Source organism: Mus caroli, chromosome 4 (genome assembly GCF_900094665.2).
Source record: "Mus caroli chromosome 4, CAROLI_EIJ_v1.1, whole genome shotgun sequence".
In the NCBI taxonomy this organism is placed as follows: domain Eukaryota; kingdom Metazoa; phylum Chordata; class Mammalia; order Rodentia; family Muridae; genus Mus; species Mus caroli.
In genome coordinates, this window is record NC_034573.1 from 47070072 (window position 1) to 47093809 (window position 23738).

The 23738-nt window shown below is 41.5% G+C and overlaps 1 protein-coding gene across 5 annotated transcripts in view; it reads left to right on the forward strand.

Annotated features, from left to right (window-relative positions):
* Slc44a1 (solute carrier family 44 member 1) overlaps positions 1 to 23738 on the forward strand; it is a 177532-nt gene that overhangs the window by 34219 nt on the left and 119575 nt on the right. For all 5 annotated transcript variants that reach the window (XM_021160117.1, XM_021160115.2, XM_029476011.1 and 2 more), the window contains exons 2-3: positions 6016 to 6105; positions 16013 to 16155. In XM_021160117.1, coding sequence (XP_021015776.1) covers positions 6016 to 6105; positions 16013 to 16155 — 233 coding nt within the window. The remainder of the gene's footprint in view (positions 1 to 6015; positions 6106 to 16012; positions 16156 to 23738) is intronic.

Sequence of the window (23738 nt, forward strand, 5' to 3'; positions counted from 1 at the left end):
TTGTTTTCTACTAAACATTTGTGAGTGGAAATAAATTTCCTACTTGGCAGTGGATGGTTCTCTGTCATAGCTCGCAAGAATTTTTAGTGTGTTTGGAGGCACATGACACATTCCGATTTAGAAGAACACTGAAGGATCGTTTCAGGGTTTGCGTCAGCATGCAGGCTGCAGGCGATTACCAGGTGATTCCATCAGGGAACCCTTTCCCAGTGGGTCCCTGTCTGCTTCCACAGCAGCTCTTACACCCCTCTGTGTTGGCGCTGTTTGCTGTGTCACAGTGCTTGGCATATGTCTTTCTCATTAACTGAGAGCTCCATAAGGGCAGGCGGTGTCTCACCTGTCTTGGAATCACAGACACTCTGTGTAGTCTGCAGTGCTTATTGAGGAGCCATTAAAATGCGGAGGGAGGCTACCATCCCACAGTCAGACACAGCTTAGCTGACCTTTTGGTGGTGTGTTTGCTGTTAGAAACCATTCGTATAGAAACATGACCTTTTATAAAGGGAGTTTCAGAGCCTGCCATGATATGTTATTGTATTGCTTTAGGAATCTTCCCGGGAAGCTTTTCATGTCTGTCCTAACTAGGGTAAAGTTTACACACAGTAGACACAGTACAAGCAGGGGACAGAGGACATTCGTCTTTGTCTTTAGCTGTTACCTGGGCCTTTTTCATTTGGAGAGTTTACCCTTCTTCTTTCTCCACATTTGAGACCTTTAAATCCAGATTGTTGCCTTTGCCAGTCTGATCTTTTTATAGCTTCTTAATCATTTTTGCTCTGCCTAATTCTATGAAGTAGATTCCTATCTACCAGCCCTCTCCCTTGGCCTGCCCAGTTGCAGCTGATGCTCTCCAGGCACTTGTGACTAGTAAACTAGTTACAGCTCAGCACTTGCCAACATTTCTGTATGTTGGTGTTAGCTACAAATAAGTTCACTGAATATATTTCTCCATGACATAATATTGAAAGTTGTGCAGGTTGATATCCTAAAGAAAATTTGTATCCTTCAAATAGCTCATCCGACTTCTTGGGAGGTCCTTACCTAGCTTTAAGGATATGAGAACATATATAATATGAAAGACATATGTGGTCTGGCATAGAAGAATATATACACATTTTTATGTAGTATTTGTGTGTGTGCATGTGTGTGTATGTTCATGTATGTGTGTGCGTGTGTGTGCACTTGCATGCTCCATTTGTCTTATCTGGCATAAATTTCTGATTCCTGAGACATGTGCTTCGACTTCTTTTATTATCTTCGGAAACTTTTCAGTTACTATGTCTTCAAATCTTTCCCATTTCCATTTCCTCCCATCTGCCTTTGGTTCCTGCTCTGCGTATGTTAGGTCATGTCATCTTTGTCATACCCTTTGAATTGTGTGCTTCTGGTTTCTGAGTTGGAATTCTTTTCTGTTTGTTTTGGGTATGATGTTACTCATCACTTCCTTGGCCATATTTACTTACAGACAAGCCTGGCTGTGCTTGTTTTAAATTGTTTTTTAAACGTCCAGTATGTCCTGGAGAATTTCTTCGCATTGTTCTCTCCGTGCTAGAGTTTGAGAACTTAGGTTTCAGTGAAGCGTTCCCTTAGCCATCATTTCCTTTCCTAAATAATCGAAGAGTGGAAATTGTACAATACTGATGGGGATGTTTTGAGGATTGAAAGAGGTCGTGAGTACAGTAGGAGTCTTTGCTGAGACCTTCCCTCTTTCCCTCCTGCTCTCAGACACTCATTAAAGGGCAACTCTGCATGGTTACCTGGTTCTGTTTAGTTCCTAAGTGGTAAGATTTTCTGAGAGGAGAAAGACCTAACGTTTATCGACAGTCTATATTAATCTCCTGTAGAATCTGACGAAAGAATAAAACTCAACGTTTTAAAGTGCACCTGCAGCACATTTTCTGGGTCTGTATGAGATGTTAATTGGAAGAAACAGATAGCATTAAATCCAGTTGTCACTTGGTTACATCTGTTAAAAAAATCATTAAAATTTTTCAACTGTTGGGTTTCCTGGCTCGCTTGAGAAATTTCATAGCTCATAATATGCCTTACTCCGTTTTCCCGCACTTACAGGATGTTAACGTTATCATCCTGGTTCCCGAGTATTTGCAATGTGAAGAATTGCTAATGCCACTTACTGACTGCTAATAGGAGGAGTTAGCAGTCTTACTGGAGTTGACTTTGGAGTCATGGACTTGGAATTGAAATCCTGGCTGCACAACTCTGAACAAGCAACCTTGAGCTGCTTATTTAATTTCGGAGCCCAAATTTGTCCATCTTTGAAGCAAGGATGGTACCTGCATCAGCAAGACCAAGTGTGCATAAAGCTTTAGGTATAGGAATCTCCACTTAATAAGAAACCAGTCGTTGGTAGCAGCCAGAATGAAATATCCTGCCATTAGACCAATAGTTCAATATAACAAAAGGGGAAAGAGAGTTTAGTATTCTTACACCTTTTCTGAAAAAAGGTCACATTGTAAATGAATTTTTAACATTGTTTAACAATTAGGAGGGTGGTTAAACTGAAAAGTGAATATTGATGTGTGATAAAAAAAATAACCAAGAATTCAGTGCTTTTGAGTGACCCATACTGTCATGAAGCCTGCTCTACTCTTCTGGGCTGTCTCCTTTGTTATAATGTGTGGCCCAGCTGCCCTTCTGTGTTTCCGGTCTCCCTGGAGTCTGTCACCATTTTTTCTTTGTAACTCTCATCCTCCCTCCTTACATTCAGTAGAGCTTTGTTGTGTATTTGGCACAGCAGTGGCTCACAACAGCTCGATCTGTTGCAGAGTTGAGTCTTTGTATTTGTCTTGTCATACTGAAGAGCCTCTGGCTTTATGCTGTAGATGGAAACTTAAGCAGTAACAAACTGAATGTTGATCTGAAAATGGTTGCAGATGAAGAAACTCCATCAGTCGGAGGCTCTGTCCGTCCTATGCATTGGGTTTAAGACAAACAAACAATAGTGTTTTCCAGAAGAGCTGGAAATTATGCTTTGTAAGTTACTGTGGAGTAAATATAATGAATTTTGGAGGTCTCAGATACTGTGTCTGTGAGTAATTTTCCTGCAATGGGCACTATTCAAGACTGAGATTATTTAATACAAAGAATCATTCTTTTTTCACACAGTGAGCAGCTGTCTTCCCAAGTACAGACCACAATTCAGGCATTGGAACAACTTAAGAATAATGGTGTTACTTTGTAGTTGCTTTTCTTTCCGTCCCAAAAGTTTGTACCAAAGTACAATCCTGATCTTAGATTTGTAGAGTTGGAAATAATGTAAGAGATCCAGTCTCTCTCTTTCCCTGCCATTCAAGGAGATGAAGCAATTTATCTGAAGTCAGCTAGTTAATAACAGAGTCGGGGAGAGGAGTCCCCATCTGTTAATGCCACAGTGCTGCACTCCTCTGGAGGAAGCTGCCTACTCATTCCTGGGTCCCACCCCTAGTTAGAGTCCTCGGTGAGGATTTTTTCCATGACTAACTAATGTTCTTTTGTTTTCTTGTGTGGGTGTCTGGGAACACGCTAACAGTATTTTTGTTGTAACAATTGAACAGTGTAAGGCATAAGGAAACGTTTGTCTTTAGTGCTTTAGGAGTCAGAAAGAAATGGTTGTAGCTCAAGTTTTCTGCCTTCATTGTTGCTAGGCAGTTACTTAGTTGTATATGACATATAATGTATATGGTGTTTGTGTGCATGTGAAGGTCAGAGATTAACATCTGATGTCTTCCTCAGTCACTCTTGACAGCACACATGCGTGTGCACACACACACACACATACACACATCATTCTTTCTTCTATGTGCATGCGCTACATACAGTATGCATGTAGCAGTCAGAGAAGAACTTGAATTGAGGGAGTCAGTTCTCTCCTCACCTGTGGATCCTGGGGGTTGACTTGAGTTCAGCACATGTTGTGGCAGGAACCTTTTGTCCATGGGGCCCTCCATGTTATTTTTGGAGACACAGTCTCATACTGAATCTGAAACTCCCCAATCCAACACGACTTGCTGCTGACAAGTGCCACAGATCCTCTTGCCTTGGTCTGTCCCCAAGTAGGATTGCAAGTGCACCCCTGCACACCTGGCGTTTTTACCTGTGTGCAGACAATCAACTCAGATCCTTCACCAAACGATCTTTCTTTCCATCTCAGAGGTGGCTATTTTTAAAAAGATTTATTTTATGTATATGCATAGCTGCATGTATACATGTGTACCACGTGCCCATGGAAGTCAGAAGAAGGTGTTGACTCCTTTGGAGCTGGAATTACAGATAGTTGTGAGCAACCATGTGGGTGCTGGGAATTGAACTCAGGTCCTTGTAGGCAGCTATTTTAATGTGAGCTTCTTAACCTTGAACTCTGGATTCCCAAGAAAATCATATAAATACATGTGTATATTTTAAGACAAGAATCTGGAGCTTTCATCAGAGGATATATAGTTTAACACGGTTGTTTAGAAGGAGAACTAAGCCTGATTATAACTAAGTACTGTTATACCACAGGGTGTTACCCCTTTCGCCATTGCCATCTGCTCTGGCCCCTTCCGCTGACAGCTCTTCCTGGATTGCTCCTGTGGAACCAATAAAGGCTTCAGTCTACTTCTTGCAGGGAGGTTTCCCCTGACTTTTTTTTTTTTTTGAGATTATAACCTTTCCCCTTTTCCCTTTTGTCTCTATGAACCCTCCCATACACCCATCCCTGACATCCTTCAAGGCCTCTTTTCCAGTAGTTACTGCATGCCTATACGATGAATATCCATATATTTCTAAATATACCCTACTTAGTCCACATACCGTCACTTGCATCTATGTTTTCAGGGTTGACCATTTGGCCTTGCACAGTCAATTGGTGTGCTTTCTCCTGGGGCAGACCATCTCTCCTGCCCCCAGCTTTCCATGGTTGCCTACAGTTCATGTGTGAGGCCTTCTCCTTTCCTCCCCTGCTCCATTCTCAGGACAGGGTGTGAGATTTAGGGATGTTTGCTCCTTAGAGAGTTCAGGAGGGTTAATTTCATGGCCGTTTTGATTTGAAAAGGATGTGAGGGCTGACCTAAGACTGATGTGCTAAGAAAAAAAGTTGAATTGGAATTCCAGTCAATACTTTGCAAGTGTACGGTCAGAATGTCTGTACTTCTCTAGGTAGGAACCTCTGCATTTGAACTAGAAACATTTGCATTTTCCAGAATACAGTGAAAATCCAAGGATAGTGGCTTAGGAGTTACTCATGTCTATCTAGAAAAAAAAATGAGTATTTCCTTCTTGAATTGTATTTAACTTAGACAAATCTACCTTTTAAGAAGCATTTGATGGGCTTCCCTTCCCAAAAGAGAACATAGGGAAAGCATGTTCTCATATTTTTGTTTTTGTCTAGCATTTGGACAGACAAAGACAAGCTCACACAAATGGAAGAGCATGTTCATTGGTTCGTTCATTTCAGGAAGCCCTCACTGAGAACATATAAAGGTTTAGGCATTATCTCAACTGATGGGAAAGGAGACTGGCTTTTGCTAGGCTCACTGTATGCTACAGAAGAATAACGGTTCAGGACTGGGCTTAGCTTGGCTGGTAGGTGCTTACCCAGTATGTATGATGCCTTGAGTTTGATCTCTAGCATCACATGAGCCAGATGGATGGCTCATGGCTGTAATTCTAATACTCAAGATACAGAAATAGAAGCAGGAGGATTAGGAGTCCAAGGTCATCCTTGGCTACATAAGGAGTTCAAGACCAACCCGAGCTACATTAGACATTGTCTTAAAAGAGGAGTAGAAAAGAATAACAATTCAGCATGCTAAATATTTCTGTGGCGTACCACAGAAACTTTCCATGTTAGTTATGACTGCCAGGGGGAGAAGTGGGACCAGAGCCACTTCGATGTTGGCCATAGAAGCTAGGGCTGACTTCACAAAGACATTGTCCAGATATAAAAGGATGTGGGTAGAAACGGTGTGTTTGTACCTGTCCAGTTTTAACGAAAATTGGCTCTTACCTGTTCTCTTACTTTGTGTTTTGAATTAGAGCTCCAAACGAGAATGGAAGCCATTGGAAGACCGTAGCTGCACAGACATACCATGGCTGCTTCTCTTTGTTCTCTTCTGCATTGGGATGGTAAGGACACCCATGTTAACCACACCTCAACTTTGGATGCAAGGGAATGGGGGGGGGTGGCGGAAAGTTAGACCTTCCAGTGTATCTATGGGTATGTATGCATCTCCTCTCTTCCCTACTGTTTATAACTGGGATCATTGCAGGGCCTAAGGTACCATGGGGGCAGGGGGGTATTTTCCTTTTTTTTTTTTTACAGTTCAGTAGTATTTGATATCCTTTTGGTATTTTGCTTTATTTTGTTTTATTTTAATTGTATGAAAACTGAGATGAAAATGAAGGACCCAATGGGAGTCTTAGCTTCTTCACCCAGTCCTTTGTGAGAACCAGAATCCCAAGTACCAACTCCTCCTGTTACACAAGCTTCATGGCTATCTTTGGGCCAGTCTCTTCTTTTCCAAGGAACTCCTCATTCCTTTAGAAAAGTGAATGTTAGCTATCTTATATCCACCACACTTTGAACTGTCATAGTTTTGAGTTCTTTCTCCAGGGAAAGAGTCTGCTCAGTGCTTTCTCCCTTATGTCAGTCCTACGGCCCCAGCCTACCATCCACTATGATGAGTGGCATCTCTCTGATGGCAGTCAAGACATCTGCCCATTCCGTACTTGGTAGAGAAGATGAGAATGGGTGTCTGTGCAAGGTGCTGGGTTTGCGGCACACCTACTCTGCCTTGCCAGAATTTGGCACTCATGGATGTGGTTGCTGCCAGGTGCTAGGCTCCAAAATGATAGACATACAGCTGCTTTAGCACTGACTGGTGTTTGGAGCTTTGAAGGGCTTAGGAATACTCATCTGGGTCATCACCCCCAGCTTATCGATTAAAGTATGAAACCTACAGAGGAAGCTGAGAGGACCACCCTTAGGCCACGTGGCAGTGAGTGGGTGGGAGAGCTGCTTAACAGCTCTGCAGTTGGTCAGTGCTTTCTATCACCCTCTTCAGAGGCACTGCACAGCGCATCATTCTCCGTCCCATGGTCTCTAACACAGTGAGAGTGCAATCGCACTGGCTCCAGTAGCCCAGGGCTTATAAGTTGATTTTTAGCCACATCTTTCTGCCCTTTCTATACAGGTTCCTTTTGGACTTACTGCTTTTCGTTTGTAATAAAAGTCTTCAAGATTCTTGTCTCTCTTTATACCATCATGTAAGCTAGTAGCCACAGCTGTAGTCAAGGTTCTAGTCCCCAGCAGAGGAAAAGGAAACAGTACATTTGAATGAGATATGATACGTTCAGGAAAATAAGCAGTATTTGTTTTAAAGATAAAAGTACACTTTCTCCAAATTTAGGATACACCGGAAAGGTCAACATGCTAACTCTGGCCTTATGAGCTACTGTTGAAGAGTTTGCTTACTTTAGTGAATGACAGATATTCCGACATGTGTGAATATTCATGAAGAACCAGCCGACAGCTTCCCCACACCCATTGTAACCCCAGGACAAATAGCAACTGACCTTCAAAATTATGTTTCTAAAAACATGTGCCATGCCACCCAAGGTGCTTTTGATTTTCTGTGCTCAAATAGCCCAGGAAAGTGCAATCATTAATGTTAATAGACTGATTTAGGAGTTACTTGAGCGTTAGGAGCTGTTTACTGAAATGTTTTAATGCAGTGGTAATTAATATAATGTTGATTTCATCACGATGGTAATTAAGACCCACTGTGTGTGCTTTTAAATATAGGCACAGCATTGTTTGTTTTGGAGTGAATCTTTAAATGGGTTACTTTCTCATGGAATTGAGCAGATGTCAAGTAGTGAAGAGATGGAAGGAATCTAAAAGTTCCACTGCCCATCTCACAAGCGTAGCTGAGGCTCATAGTTTTGCTTTTGGTTCTGGGTTTTGTTTTATATGGTTTTTCATTCACCCCGTTTGAATTTCATTCCGTAGCAAACCATTTGGATAACAATTGAGAAGACTCAGTGGGCAAAGGAGCCCTCTGCCAAGCCTGGTGAATGAGTATAGTCTGCGGGACTCACAGGGTGGAAAGAGAGAACTAGTTCTCCCAAGCTGTCCTGGGACCTCATGTGCATGCACGCAGCACGTACAAAGGACAACATTTTAACATCAAAATATTGGAGCATATAATGTGCAAAGTATCTCGGGGACAGAACCCAAGTCTAAACATAGAATCCCTTCATGTTTCATATATACCTCATAGCCACACCCTGCAGGTAATTTTATGTAGTTTTGGTTGCAGCTCATCAGAGGAGGTCACACATGGAATTTTCCACATGTGTCCCATGTTGGTGCTCAGAAAGTTCCAGATCTTGATGCATTTTAGATTTTTCAGGATTTCAGATGGGAAACATGTAATCTGAATTTATTTTTATTCTTTTAATTTTCTGAACAATGTTCTTCACTAATGTTAAAAGAATTCTTCATTTGTTAGTTTATTTTATTTATGTGTGCTTTCCTTGCATGTATTTTGGGTACTACACGTGGGCCTGGTGCTGGCAGAAATCAGAAGAGTGTCAGGTCTCCTGGAGCTGGAGTTCCAGAGGGTTGTGAGCTCCCATATGGGTGCTGAGAGTTGAACCTGGGTCCTCTGCAAGAGCAACAAATGCTTTTTAACCACCAGGGCCATCTTTCCGACCCCAGCTGGAATTTTAAAACAAACATTTGTTGAACATTGTTAATCTGTGTAATTCTCTGAATTATCCAGTGAGTGAAGCCCATGTATCCACAAGGTATAGTGATGTTAAATGTTAGCCTATCCAGTAAGTGGCAAAGATAGGAACTTTCCATGTTCTTTTCAGTGATTGGCCCTGCTTGCTGCTTTTCTTTCTTTCTTTCTTTCTTTCTTTCTTTCTTTCTTTCTTTCTTTCTTTCTTTCTTTCTTTCTTTCTTTCTTTCTTTTTTTGGTTTTTCAAGACAGGGTTTCTCTGTATAGCCCTGGCTGTCCTGGAACTCACTTTGTAGACCAGGCTGGCCTCGAACTCTTGAACTCAGAAATCCACCTGCCTCTGCCTCCCAAGTGCCTGCTTGCTTCTTTAATAGACTGTTTCCTAGTTAGCTTGTAGCCTGGTGTTTAGACCTTAGCTTCATCTCCTTTATTGCCTATGGACAGTGTCTTCTTGGATATTTTAAGACCTTGTTCTCTCCCCCTACCGCCCCCCCCCAATACGAATCCTTTATTTGCATGTGCCCATCTCCTTGTTGTGACTTACTCTTTGTTCTCAGTTACAAGGTTTTATTGCTTGAATTGTCAAGAATGTACAATGTTTTTCAGAGTAAATTGTTATCAGTTTTCTTGAACTGCCATCATTCATGCTTGAATTTAATTTTGGGGAGAAGAGGGGGTACAAAATCTTATTGGCAGGCTGGGATTTAATTCATAATCTTTTGGGCGCAGCTTTCTGCGTGCTGGGTTTGCAGGGATGTGCTGCCGGGTCTGGTCCCTGTTGGCCTGGAACTTGCAACCCTGCTTCTGCTAGGATCTGTTCATCGTATCTGGTATAACCTTGCACTTCCAATTCCTGTGTTTCAGTCAAGTAGTTCTCAATTCTACCTGTACACAACAGTCATCTGAAATTTTTGTTTAGAAATCTCACTTCTCAGTCCCCGTTAATAATTGTGCCATAGTCTCTGGGGTGCTGGTGATCAGCTGAGGTGGGGGAGACTCTGCTCTGTGCTCTGATGCTTCATAGAAAGGATTTGCAAAGTTGTGACATGACTGGAGTCTAGAAGGGGGACTCTGATCTAGTGTAAAGCTTAGAAGGTAGAAGACATTGTAGGGAGAACACTTTGGAGACTAGGACAACAGTCCAAATAAGTGGTGAGAAGCTCAAAATGTAGCACTTTGAAAAAGGAGAAAAAGAGATGAAAGAAGCAGGTCAGTAACATTTACCAGTTGTTACAGTGGTAAGTAGGATTGGTAACTTTTACCAATGATAACTTTACCACTTGTTACCTTGGTAAGGAGGATCAGTAACATTTACCAGTAGTAACGTTTACCAGTAGTTACAGTGGTAAGCAGGATTGGGAACATTTACCAGTGGTTACAGTGGTAAACAGGATTGGAAATATTTACTGTGGTAATGTTTATCAGTGGTTACCATGGGCAGCACTGAGAGTCAAGTCAGCATGACTGAGGTTTTTGCTCTAGTGATTCTGGGTAGGATCTTTCAGTTTACATCCTAACCCATTTCTCTTAGGTTCCCAATTATGGTTTCTGTACGTACCAGGAATAGGCACCTAATTTTATGCTTCCCAAACCCAAATTTTCTGCTTGGTAAAGTGACTTGGGCCAGCTAAAGGGCCTGGTCCTCTTGTGGAAATGCGTATGAAAAGAGGGTCTAGAGATGGGAGATGAGTTACCACAAAAAGGCAGGGATAAGAGGAGTGTCCCCAGTGCATGTGAGTCATCTGCTTACTGTAGGGTAGTGATTGACATATAGAAAGACGTTTCTGTCTCACAGAGAAGTGTACACTATATTGATCACATCTCACGTTTTACAGATTAAGGAAACCACAACACAGCTATATTCAATAGGTGAACTAAGATTTTACAGTGGCAGCCTCAGGCCCAGGAGGAAGGAGGACTGACTTGATAGAATCACTTTGTCACCTGGAATCAGGAACAACAGAAGATGTTTTTGTCTAAGACATGGAGCTGTGGAGCAGAGTTAACTTATTTCCAGCTGGTGTCTGACACTGACTGAACATCTCGGCCATACTTCTTCCTCGACATGAACTTATGGAGCTGGGGGAGGGGGGTGGTGCGGAAAGAGAACAAAGAGCCTTCTTACTCCAGGTATCCATATGCAGCCTGCAGACTCTAGATGGAGACCAGGGTGTACAGGAAAGCATGGTGACTGAGGAAGTGTGGACAAAGAGTGTGGCTTAGGGACATGGAGAATTTCCCAAGAATACACCATCTTGAATGCAAGGTTGGAATTTTGGAGGCAGGTCTGAGGCTGAGCTGGATTTGGGAGCTGCTGTATAGGTTCTGCTTTAGGGACCTTCCTAATTCTCTAGCATTAGTGTAGTTCCCAGGGCATGATGTTTCCAGCAAGCATCCTAAGTGTGGGTGAGCTTGTGAGAGAGAGGCAGTGCAGCGCTGAGTTCCCTGTTGGATGTTCTCTGCCAGGATCATAGAGTAAAAGACTGTAGAAAATTACCAAAGGGATTTTGGCCCAGGTGACTACCAGGCTTTTGTTAAGTTCATTTTCTTTTCTGTTCTTTTTAAAAATAGTGGTAAAAAGGAATTTAGCATGTAATTTACCATTTTAATTTTGCTTTTTCTTTTACTTTTGAGACAGGATCATCTGTGTAGTCCAGGCTGGCCTTACATTCCACAGTCTTCCAGCCTCAACTCCAGAGTGACAGAACCTGAGACTGCAGGCCCGTGCTGCTATGCACAGCACAATTTTAAAGTATACAGTTCAGCTAAATAAATCTGCTTTTCTCTTATCACTGTAGTAAACCAAGTGAATTTTATATTCTCCCTGCAATTAGACCTTTAAGTTCCCCTCTTTCCCCTCGCTCACTTTTCTTTAGGTAGAATTTGGGATGTGGAAGAGCTTGGAAAAGACTTTAGTTCAAAGTCTTCTACACTAGGAAGACCACAGGCCAGAGAATTCAGTTTCTGAGGCACATTAGTGCGAAAGGCAGGATCAGGTCTCTGTTCCTTGTATGGCTTTGTTGCTGTTTGTCTTTCTTTTCTTCCATTCTTTGTCTCTGTCTGTGAAACTGAGTCTTAGATTTGGATTTCCATTCCTCTGCGTCCCGTGTTTTCTTTTCCTTTAAGAATATTCTGGTTCCTTTATGGTATGTTTTGCCTCTGCATATACTAAAAGAATGCTTATTGCGTAGAAGTTTCTGAGACTTGTCAAACACTGTTTTCCCTCCTCTTAAAGCAATGCATTCTATTAAACTTTAACAGAATCTGCAAGTTCAGTGTACTGACAAAAGCTTTGTTTGCGTAAGTGTGCTTTTGTGCCAGGCCTTCTAATCTGACTTTAGCTGCTAGATCCAGATATCCCTCCTAGTTGCAGGATTTTCGGAAGAGGAGGAACAGAAATCAAGTATTATCTCACTGCTTTAAAAGTGTGATTTTGGGGAGACCGGCCCACCCAGATTGCCAGCTATGATGTGTGGTGTTTGAGAAAGAGCTGGGCAGGTGTGTGGCCATGAACCACCACTCACCCCCCATTCACTATTTTTGGGGTATTCACATCTTCCTCCTCACCTCAGGTTTTGTTGAGCTCCCAGCCCCACACCTAGTGAAGACCATCTGCTCTGCCCAGTTGCTTAGTTAAAATGTGGGCGTGAAAATCAGACAGAAAGTGTATCCTGATGGTGTACAAGTCTAAGCAAAAATCTTACTTAAGTCACCTTAGCCCTGTGGCAGGGGAGCAGCAGTTTCTTATTGTCAGTTGTCCTCCTCTCACTTGTAACTAGCACCCAGGTCTTGTCGTCCCCCCATCCCTCAGCTCTGTGCCTTTATCTGCTTATAGCCACCCAGTTTACAAGTGGTCCATCTGCTGCGCCTCTTCATCCCCTCAGGCTAGCAGCCCCCAAAGCCCTTCAAAAGCTTGACTGTTTTCATCACGTTTCCCTTCCAGTAGCAGTGGTTGTGTTTTGCTCCACATTGACAAGCCTTTCTTCTCCCAAACATTCCCGTCTGTGGTGTGGTTTCCTTCTGCCGGGTGCCTTTTCCCTCCTCTATCTGGAAAGCCATTGAAGTATTGACTGTATTCTGAGTGCTTTCCCTCACCCTGTTTTAATTTCATGTACTGTGGGTTTTTTCTCTCTTCTGAGATTATATCATTGCCTGTATTTGGATTTTTGTGTTTTTCTTTTTAAAGAGGTGGGAACTTTAATTAGCTTTGGCCTCGTTCTGCATCAGTGCTTGAACCAAGTGGGAAGTCCTTAGGATAAGAGTCCTGGTTTCTTACCCCTTATTATCTGTTACCCCACCCTTGTGGTTTTTCACACACTCTGCTGTAGTGCTTATGGAAGCTTCTAAGAACTTTGAATGACCTGTGTGAAAATATGACAGTGTCTCATTTTAGCATACATATGTAACACTTATAATGTATACAAACATGCTTGAGAGAGAAGTGAGGTGGCGTACAGGAAAGGGTAGGGAACCTGCCCTGTGGAACATCATGTGGAACCCTTAAAAAAGAAATCAGGAGGGAAAATCTGAAACCATCTCAAGGAGTCTGTAACAATGTTTCTATCAAATATAAGAAGAAAAACTATAAATAATGAAAGAGAAACATAACCTTTTAGTTGACCATTTTGCTGCTCTGGACTAGTAAAGAAGTTTAATTGTGATCCAAAAGTTTTTTGTATAATAACAAAAATATGAGCATTATTACTCATTTTTTGCCCCCCTCCCTTTGCAAAATTTTGTTTGTTCTGACATAGGTAACAGATGGAGCGGGTTTTGTCACTTCTTGGTACTGATGGCAGCCTCTTCGAGCCAAACTTAGCATTCATATTTACTACTGACAGCTTCTATGTATTGGTCAGCTGCCAGGTATCTGATACTTAGCCAGGGACTGGAGCTGTGTTATCTCCTTTAGCTCTACCATTATGCTGAGAACAGACGCGCTCAGCATTATAGATGAAGAGAGCAGAGTCCTTGGATCAAAGGTACCAGATCCTAAGTGAAGGGAGAGTCCAGATACTGAACTCATTTAACCTGCGTTACTCCATGATCTTTCTTAGTACCCTTCTGTTGTTATAACAAGTTGGGTTTTTTTTTTTTTTTTTTCTTATAATCCTAGTGTATTCATCTCAGGTGCAGGGTGGAATTTTTCCAATGAATAGATGTGTAACATAAAACAAAGAAGTTGATATTAGGAACTCCAGCTGTAGTTTTCTAGGTTCTAATCCATTTTTAAAATTAGATATTTTCCTTATTTACATTTCAAATGCTATCCCAAAAGTTCCCTATACCTTCCCCCTGCCCACCCACTCCCACTTCTTGACCCTGGTGTTCCCCTGTACTGGGGCATATAAAGTTTGCAAGACCAAAGGGCCTCTCTTTCCAGTGATGGCTGACTAGGCCATCTTCTGCTACATAAGCAGCTAGAGACATGTGCTCTGGGGGTACTGGTTAGTTCATATTGTTGTTCTACCTATAGGGTTGCAGACCCCTTCAGCTCCTTGGGTATTTTCTCTAGCTCCTCCATTGGGGCCCCTGTGTTCACAAGTTCTTGATATAACAGTGCTAAGTGTCACTTAGCATTGACTAGACGTCCACAGTAGACTCAGCTTTTTTTGGTGTATAGAGGAGAGGAAAGGGAACAGGGCAGCAGGGGAGTGAACTCAAGTGATCCAGCTGCCCCTAGGGTCAGTGTGGGCAATTCAGCTGATGCTTTGAGGGGTGAGGCACTAGCACTAACCGAGGCATGCACCTTCCATTATTGTCTCCAGTATGTCCTACAACAGCCTTTGTGTTAAGGGATTGTAATCTCAGTTAGTACAAGGGGAAACTTAGGCTTGAGCAGTTTGACCAAAGTTGTACTCATAGAAAATGGAGTCATCCGTGTCCCATTGACAACACAAGAGTGTATAACTCCAAAGGCCAGAGTCTCTCTTCTGTACATGCTCTGGTTTCTAATGACAGTTTATGAGCTGCGACTAAGTTCTTACTATAGTGCCGTTCAAGCCTTACCCCAGCTCGAGGAGCTCTGTATGCTTTATGCCCGCTCATCAGGTGAGTCAGTTGAGGTAGGGAGTCAATCAGAGACTAGGAAATTGGGCATGGGTTCCATTCTGGGTCCACTTTCTCACTGAGGGCTTTTAGAAGTTTCTATGGAACAGAGCTGTGCTATCATCGCTTATTATCTGCACAATGAAAGTCAGAAGAGCTCTCAAGAAATAAAAGAGTTGTTAGAAGTTTTTAGACTTTTTAGGTAAGAATGTCCAAAGGAAAAAATACTTTTCTCTGAGGAATAGCATGAGACAGTAGCATGTGCTTCTGCAGCCTGAGATCCTGCAGCATCATTTAGATAAGAATCGCTGGGGACCTTCTCTGCCTGTTTAACCTGACTAAAGAGAGTAGAAACTTGTCCTGTCTCTGACTAGGTCCTATTACTCTCCATCTCTAGTAGAGGCATTATCAGCCATCACTGGTCTTGCTCTTCTTATTCCCAGTGGGCTATGGTGGATTGCTGGCTTCTCTTGCTTTACTGTGACCAGCCCCTGTCTGAGTTAGCCAGCACAGTGTAGTCCCCAGTGTCTGGGGACTTGCCTTTGGGACCTGGGCGAAGTACATTCCCATGAAATACGTGACCTTTGCAGTATGGGAAGCCAGTGCCTCCTTATCTCCCTCCACTCTCCAGTATTAAGAGTGAACTTCATGAAGTAAGTCTTGGGTCTTACACAGCTTTTTTGCAGGAAGGACAAAGTGTTGTGCTCACAGAGGTGATAATGATTCAGACCTCACATGCTGTTGTTCTCGGGGTTGTAACCCCCATTTATCCTTTGCTGTTCACTTACTGGATCCCCTTTATGACCAAGTCAACTGCAGAATGACCACAGCTGGCTGTGATGCTCCACAGTGCTCTTGACTAGCTTCTGTGGCTCTGCTTAACTTACTCAAACCTCTTCAGGAGACATAGAGAATGTCTGATAAACTCCCTGCATGCAGCTTAGCTCAGAGCAGGTGTTCAAAATGGAGGCACTTCCATGAATGTCACAAAATGCAAAGGCGATCCCAAGGTGTGGAAGATTGGGATTTGTTTTCTTCCAGTAGCAAATGGTATTCCCCGGTGGACTTCATGATGTTCCTATGTAGACCAGGGAAAAGAGTGAAATAGTGTTTGCTAGAAGGGAATATAGCTCTTTGTTCCCTTCAGCAGACAAAAGAAACTCATTATCATATCAAGTGGTGACTGTTGCTGTTGAAATGGTTTATTTGTGTGTGTTTTTTTTCTGTTTCTTTTCTAGGGATTTATTTGTGGCTTTTCAGTAGCAACAGGTGCAGCAGCAAGACTAGTGTCAGGATACGACAGCTATGGAAATATCTGTGGGCAGAGAAATGCAAAACTGGAAGCAATACCGAACAGTGGTCTGGACCACACCCACCGGAAGTGAGTAGACTCTTGCATGGTGAACTGTCTGGAAGGTTGGGGGAAGCATGGAATGGCGTGATTCTCTTTGTACCTTACAGTTAGTGTCTGTGGGATATTTTCATATACTTCCTATACAGCGATTTTTTTGTTTTTTGTTTTTTTAATGGGGTATTTAACCACTGCTGCTTTCATTTAACAAATACATTCTCCAGGAAACATATTTAACTGCCTGGTTAAATAGTGGATTAAAAAAAGCCTTGATTTGAAAGGGACACTTGTGTTCTCTGTCTTTCCGTTAGCCCTTAGGTTATGTTCTCCTTCTTAAGAAAATAAAGTAATATTCTTTGTACTAAGGTTATATTTGATGCAAGACTGAAGGATGATAATGGATATCAAAGCCTTAAAGTTATAAAGTAATATCTTGTGATGCAAGTATTTAAGTCTTTCCAGTTCTATAAAAGCTACAGACTGAGATAATTATTTTGGGCTCTCAGTATTCATCTTTAGGATGTCATGAAACTCCTGACCTTAATTGTCCTTACTCTTCAGGAGTTACTATTTTATATCTAATATCAACAGGAAGATGCATTTCATCTAGTAAACACATCATATGTATGATTGCTGAATGACTTTTCAGGCCATGAGTGTGTATACCATCAAATTTCATTATCTTATATCAAGGCAAACCAGGTCTTCAGAATTAATAAAACTAATTGTACAATAACAAGGTTAATTAGTCTAGTATACTTAGGAATGTCAGAGTAGATTGTAACAGCTTGTGATTTTGTGATTCTCTTGGTTAAATCTCGGGGCCCTTCTGTATAAGATGAATTTGATGATTTTACGAACTTGAAGAACTGTGGTTAGTTATTATTTTCATAGAGACAGTCCTCCCTCTAATGAAGAAGAGATCATGGAGGTCAAATTAACAAAGTTCTGAGTAACAACAAGGAGTATGTACATAGCTTCCCACAGTTGACAAGCATTTATCCCTCTGCAAGGCAGGAGTAACAAAGGCTGAGCTACTTTGTTACTTTGAGGTGACCACCAAGGCGGAGTGGGTGGTTGGTGGGTAGTGGAGGATCCAGCACAGCCTGTGAGCATCTTGTTGCCTATGTATGGCTTTTGCTACCCTGCCTAAGCTCCAGGAATGGACTGCGATACCGACTCCCACCCAGATTCCCTTGAATCCATGGATTAAAAAAAAACAAAAAACAGACACACATTGCTCAATTTCAACTTGCCTTATTGGCTCAATTGCTGGACATTATTAAACTCCCATGGCTAGCGTGCCCTCCTGATACTCTTAGCTCAGCACCCTTAATCTGTCTTTGACTTTAGTTGCTCAGTTACCTTTAGTCCCAGCTCAACATCCCCAACTTCCTACCTGTAAACAGAGGCCAGTGGGCGCTCTGCCCAAGATCGAGGCTGCGTGGTGAACTCTCCCTTCCTCTCTCTCCTGTGTCTGTCTCTTGCTTGTTGGGACCCGGAAGTCCTGCCTATTCCTTCCTCTCAGAAATTGTCCCATGGCTTCTTTACTAATAGATCAAGAACCATTGGGGAATAGGACCTTAGCATAAGAATCAACCCCTACACCTCACCTTCTCTGTCCAATAATCCAATAAAACAAAACAAAACAAGACACTCTTCTCCCAGACATAAATTGAACAAAACCAAAACAATCATGTAAATTACAAAGTATGATATGCCATTAACATCCTGCTCTTCATATTTGTCAATTAGATAAAGTACTCTACCGTCATTTCTAACTTAACAAATGGTGATTCTACCCCTGGATTACATTTAGACTTTATCCTGTAACGCCATCTGAAAACCATGTCTTCTGCTCTATAATCTTTTTCTCAATGTTAACTTGAGCTTGATTATGAGACTATAACTGGTTTTCAACCTTGTCATTTTCTGAAGTGCACCTATATCCTGCATCCCTTGAGAGAAATGGACAATGGGTCTCAGCAGTTTAGAAAATTGTTTCATGTATGTTTCTTTTCTTTCTTTGTTTTTTTTTTTTTCTTTTTTTTTTTTGAGACAGGGTTTTTCTGTATAGCCCTGGCTGTTCTGGAACTCACTTTGTATACCAGGCTGGCCTCGAACTCAGAAATCCGCCTGCCTCTGCCTCCCGAGTGCTGGGATTAAAGGCGTGCGCCACCACGCCCGGCTTTGGTGGACTTTTTATTTTGAAATAATTTTGGCTATGTAGAAGTTGAATAGCTTCAATATATCTTATTAGATAGCACCTGTGCCATAAGACGTTAACATACCCAGTGCTATTAAAATGAACCAAATATATGAGACTAGCGACTGAGGGCATAGGAAAGAGAAAGTTTCTTGCTTTAGTCCGCTGTCCTTTGCACGTGTATTTACCATAAGATGTGCAGGTCTGACTCATTATAACCCTGTGGTGTTCATCCACCTGGTGGGGGAGGCAGATTCCAAATCTTCTGGGTAGTTTATATACATGTTGGCCTCTGACAAACAGAAATTAAACATCATTCTGAGAAAAGAGTCACTTTTTCTGAATATCTACCTTAGTCAAAAGCCATTTGTGTTTAACTGTGGGAAATCCAAGTAGTTTTTTCCTTAACTTATGTACACACATTGAACATGCATTTTTGTGCACTTTTTAAAGCATCTTGTTTGTTTGTTTGTTTGTTTGTTTGTTTTGAGACATGGTCTCACTGTGTAGCATGGGCTGTCTTGAAACTCTTAGTGTAGACCTGGATGGCCTTGAAATCAGAGATCCACGTCCCTTATCCTCCCCAGCGCTGGGATTTGAAGGTGTGTGCCACTCCATATTTTTGGCCTCCACTTGATCTCCTCTGCACTATTACCTGCTCAGTGTAATCTAGCCAAGTATCTCTATGGATGGTATTGATTTGTACGACTGGTAGAATTTTGGAATTAATTTTCAGGTAAGTCTACATATTTGAACTTCGTGACAGAAGACGGCGTTCTTTGTCTGCCTTAGCTTAGCTGATTCTCTTCTCTTTTCCTGCCATGTGTACTGGCTGCCTCTGTCTGTAGTCATTCCTTGTCCTCATGGCTTCACTGAACTCTGGGGTCCTTCCACAGTTGATGCAGTACTCTCACACCTGTGTCATTGGCTGACACCTGGATTTTTTTCTCCTAACCCTCATCCCAAGCCCTTATTGCAATGCCTGGTCCTTATTTGACCTTCACATGTATTTGTTGAATAATGCAGCAACAAATCCTCTAAAACCCTTTCATGAGTATTATTTCTTCTATTAGAATTTTTTCCCCTTCCCATTCTTAATGTAGCTAAATTCCACTCATCCTTCATCTCTCACCAGAAAGGTCACTTCACAGAGAAGCTGTCTTTGGAGTCTGACATTCTGCCTAGGAATGAAAGAGGCACCCATCATGATTCTAATTAACCATTTAAAAGTACACTCTCCTATGGCCTGTAATATAAATAAGTATCCTTTTTTCTTCTTTTAATAATTTGTCAGAGGGGTGGCTCACTTAAATGCCATGAAGGCGATGGGGGTCTGTTTTTTTCAGCATTGAATCCTTAGAGCCCAGCTCAGTGTCAGAACTGAAGCAGGCAATCCATTCAGTGGTTGCTGAATGAGTAAATAAATTCACTATAAGGAGTGAATTAGTGGGTTTGAGGATCTGAATATTTTAAGATTATTAATGCATATTTCTGAATGGCTTTCCATAAAGACTGTTGCATTTACATTCCCACCAACAGTGTCTGAGATTGCTTTATCTTAGCCAGTATTATTAGTTTTTATTCTTTACTAATTTGATAAGCCACAGAATAGTGCTTTATAGTTTTAATTTGCATGCTTTTGGTTATTAATATGCGTGAAGCCCCCTCTTCCCCACTTGTTAGCCTCTCATGACAACTATTGTATTTAGCATATCTATTCTTGGTCTTCTTATCTGTAATCAGCTCTGTCCTTTCTACTGTGATAGGATTAAGTTCTTGAAAATGGGGCTTTTATTTTGCCATTTTCCTCTTTAAGAGCCTTTGCTTTCCTGCTGTGGTCTACAGTATCAAAGATGAGCCCACTCAGCCCCTGCCCTTGTAGGACTTTAGAGAGCTGGACCCATTTCACCTACCCAGTCCTCTCCCACTGTTCCTCAGTATGGTATTATTACCGTGGCATTTGATTGATTCTACTTCTGTGCTGTTGCTTCTGCCTGTGTGCTTATCTGAATCTTTGAAACACTTACGCCAGGTCTCACAGCTGACCTTTTTGTGAAGTGTTACAAAATAACCCTATCCTGTAGTAAGCTTCCTTTACTGTGATTGTCTGAACTTTCCTGTCTCACACTCATTATTCTATTGCCTTCAGTTAGCTCCCTAATTATATTGTGTTTCTCATCTGTCTTTTAATTACTGGTTGGTTGCTAGGTAACAGTATCATAAATTTAGTGGCTTAAAGCAAGACACATTTGTCATGTCAGTGTCTGATGGTTCAGAATTTTAGATGTAGGTTGCTGTGGTGGCAGTTTACTCCATCAGGACCAATGAACAGCATCTAGAGAATCTTCTAGAACAATGGAAGTTACACCTCTATGTAGTATACTTATGCTTGCTGTGAAAATTACACTCGGTGCTGCAATTGTGGAAGTGATGGATGTCATCTTTGCCATCTTTCTGCTGGTGAGGCACAAAGTCCAGGTCCCACTCAAACTCAAGGAAAAGAGAATTTCATAAGGACATGAACAAGAATGACAGGGTTAAGAGAGGCCTTTTGGACCTTATATGATGCTCTTCTATGCTCTGTCTTCCAGGAAGCAACATGTTTTTGTAGCTCTCGGATCTGAGTATGCCTCTTCCTTGATGAGGACTGACTTACTTGTAATTCTCACGGAAGGAGGAGAGTCAGGAGAGAGATGGACAAGGGGAACAGATCTGGTTTATTTTAACCAAATGTTTAAGGTGCCAAGATGACTATAAGAATTTTCTTATTATTGAAGCAAAATCTATGTATTACCCTCCTAATTATTATGTTTTTTTCCTTCTAGTAATACTTTACACCTGATAGTGTATTTCTTATAGAAACAATTTTGCACAGAGAACTGCCCCATGGTGTTTATGAGATCCAGGAAAGCCTCAACTTCAGATGGAATTAGATTCATGTCTGAATTGCATGATTAAGAAACTAAGGCTATCCTGCATAGAAGCAAAATCAGATTTTAGTCCAAGTTTGGGTCAATTCAGATAAAATTATCTGTTATAGAACCATGGAGTTCTACAATGTGAGATTATTTATCTAATAACAGCCTGCCAAGCACTTGTGAACAGAGAGTGACTTACCTTGTAGCTGAGCTATTGTAATGATTACTACACACCATGGGTTGGGCTTAGAGCCAGACTTTTGATTATAGGGAGTAGGTAGTGAACTGATTTGCAACTCCAAAAATAGACCTACATGTTCTAATTTGGTCCATAGTTTTTTAATCTATAGCATATAAGCATCCTAAGAATGTATTTGAAAGTTGTTGCTATCATTATTATTAAAAAGAGTAGGATATTAGCCTTGCAGGCTGCTCTATTGCTTAGGCCTGTGGCAATGGTCAGTGTCATCACTTTACTGTGGGATGTGTGCTGGGAGGAGAAACGTGGGAAGGCAGGAGTGCTGGTATAGAGCTTACCCCGTACCTTGCCTGACAGTATGGGCACAGCAGGATGCATCAGCTTTTGTCAGATACTGAGACAAGGGCTCTGCTGACCTCTGCAAGGAGGCTTGAGATAGTGGGGAGGGCTTGGTGCTTCTAGAACAAATATTCTGAGATCCTGAGTGCCCAGAAGAGAGGGTATGGCAAGGGGGCAGCAGCTCCTAGTGTAGGGAAGGGAGGGCATGTTCTTAATTGTTCCGATTGAGGTATTTAGTTATGAAAACTTTGCCCTCCTTCCTACACATGATCTTGCTTAGTGTCAACTTGCTTTGTTACTCTAAGAAATTTCCCCAGTGTATCTTTCTTGCTAGTATTGATTTCTTTATAGGTTCTGAAGATGTGCTTTTTTTTTTTAATCTTTATCTTTCAGTCTTTCCTCTAAAGAAGCTATTTAAAGTTCTAGTTACAGGCCCCTAAATCGCCTCTCAGATTTGAGATAATCTGTGTTAACAGTGTACAAGAAGTTAAAGGTCTGAGGAGGGGGATGGTATCTATTTGTGAATTGTCAATATGGGCACATCAATAAGAGGAACATCTTACTTGGTGCCTTCTTCAGACTTTTTTTTTTGCATAATATTATAGGAAATGGAGTTAAAAACAACCAAAATGCAAGGAATTACCTTCTTGTTTGTATTTATTTTCACTGTAAGCTAGCAGCTTACCATGTGTGTACTTACAAGATCATTGAGATCATTGAATTCATTTATTATATGAGTAAAAGACCTTGCGTCTAAGAAGCATAAGTAACTTGATGGAGACATGTAGACATACATGTAGACACCCACATCCCCGATGGAATTGCTCTAGTACATATACTCTTGCACATACTGAAACTGGTTCTGCTTACATCCTTCTTACAAACGGCAGAGTATTCGCTTACAAGCTGTGCATGTCCTTCTTATCTTAACCATCTATCAATTATTTACAATACCTGATACTGAGTAAGGAGCTATTACACTGTGTTGTTCAGAGAATAGTAAGAAAAAGAATTCCGAATTTAACAGTACAGGGACATTCTGTCTGTCTGTCTGTCTATCTATCTGTCTGTCTGGTCTGTGTATGGTTAGGCACACATGTGCAGAGACCAAGGCTAATAGAGACTCATCTTCTGTCTAGTGTCCGGGCATATGGTTCTGCGGTATCTCCTGTGAACATACAGTGATTTTAGGTTTGTACCTTTTTCCTTCTGGAGATTCCTCTCAACATTTAAAGGGAGCATGGAAAGAAACAGGTCATGTAATGTCATAAACTAGGAGACCTTGAGAGAGACCAAGTCTATAAGGCTTTAAAGAACTTGAAAGCAACCACGTATTAAATTCTTTTTCTCTTGGCGAGAGAATGTGAACTGAGGTGATGAACCACATTATTTTTATTTCATACTTAGAGTTTTGTTTTACAGTTTCGTGAGTACTGCTCTTATTTTGGAGAAATGTTCAGGGTTTTTTTTGTTTTGTTTTGTTTTGTTTTTTTTGTTTTTTGTTTTTGGACTTTTAGGACCACTGGTTTTCCTGAAAGGATAGAGGTCTGCATCATCTACTCCACACCCCTCCTCCGTGCATGAACTCGTGTAGAGGGTTATATGGGGAGTTAGTAATCATAGGATACTACTGGGTAGGATGTGTTCATTCATTCAGTGATCGCTATGCTTTCTGGGGCTATACGTCACACAGTCTTCCATTCTCCAGAGAATGTTTGCTTTGTTTCTGAGACAGTCTTGCTGTATAGGCCAGCTGACCTCATACAGTCCCCCTGTCTCAGCTTCTCGAGTGCTGGAATTATAGTTGTGTGCCTTTTCCCTGTTGTAATTTACATCTCTTTGGGAAAATCTATCAAGAGTTTTCAAATCTTACTCACTGAAAATCCTTGGCCGTTGTATTAGTTAGGGTTTTAGTGCTGTGAACAGACACCATGACCAAGGCAAGTCTTTT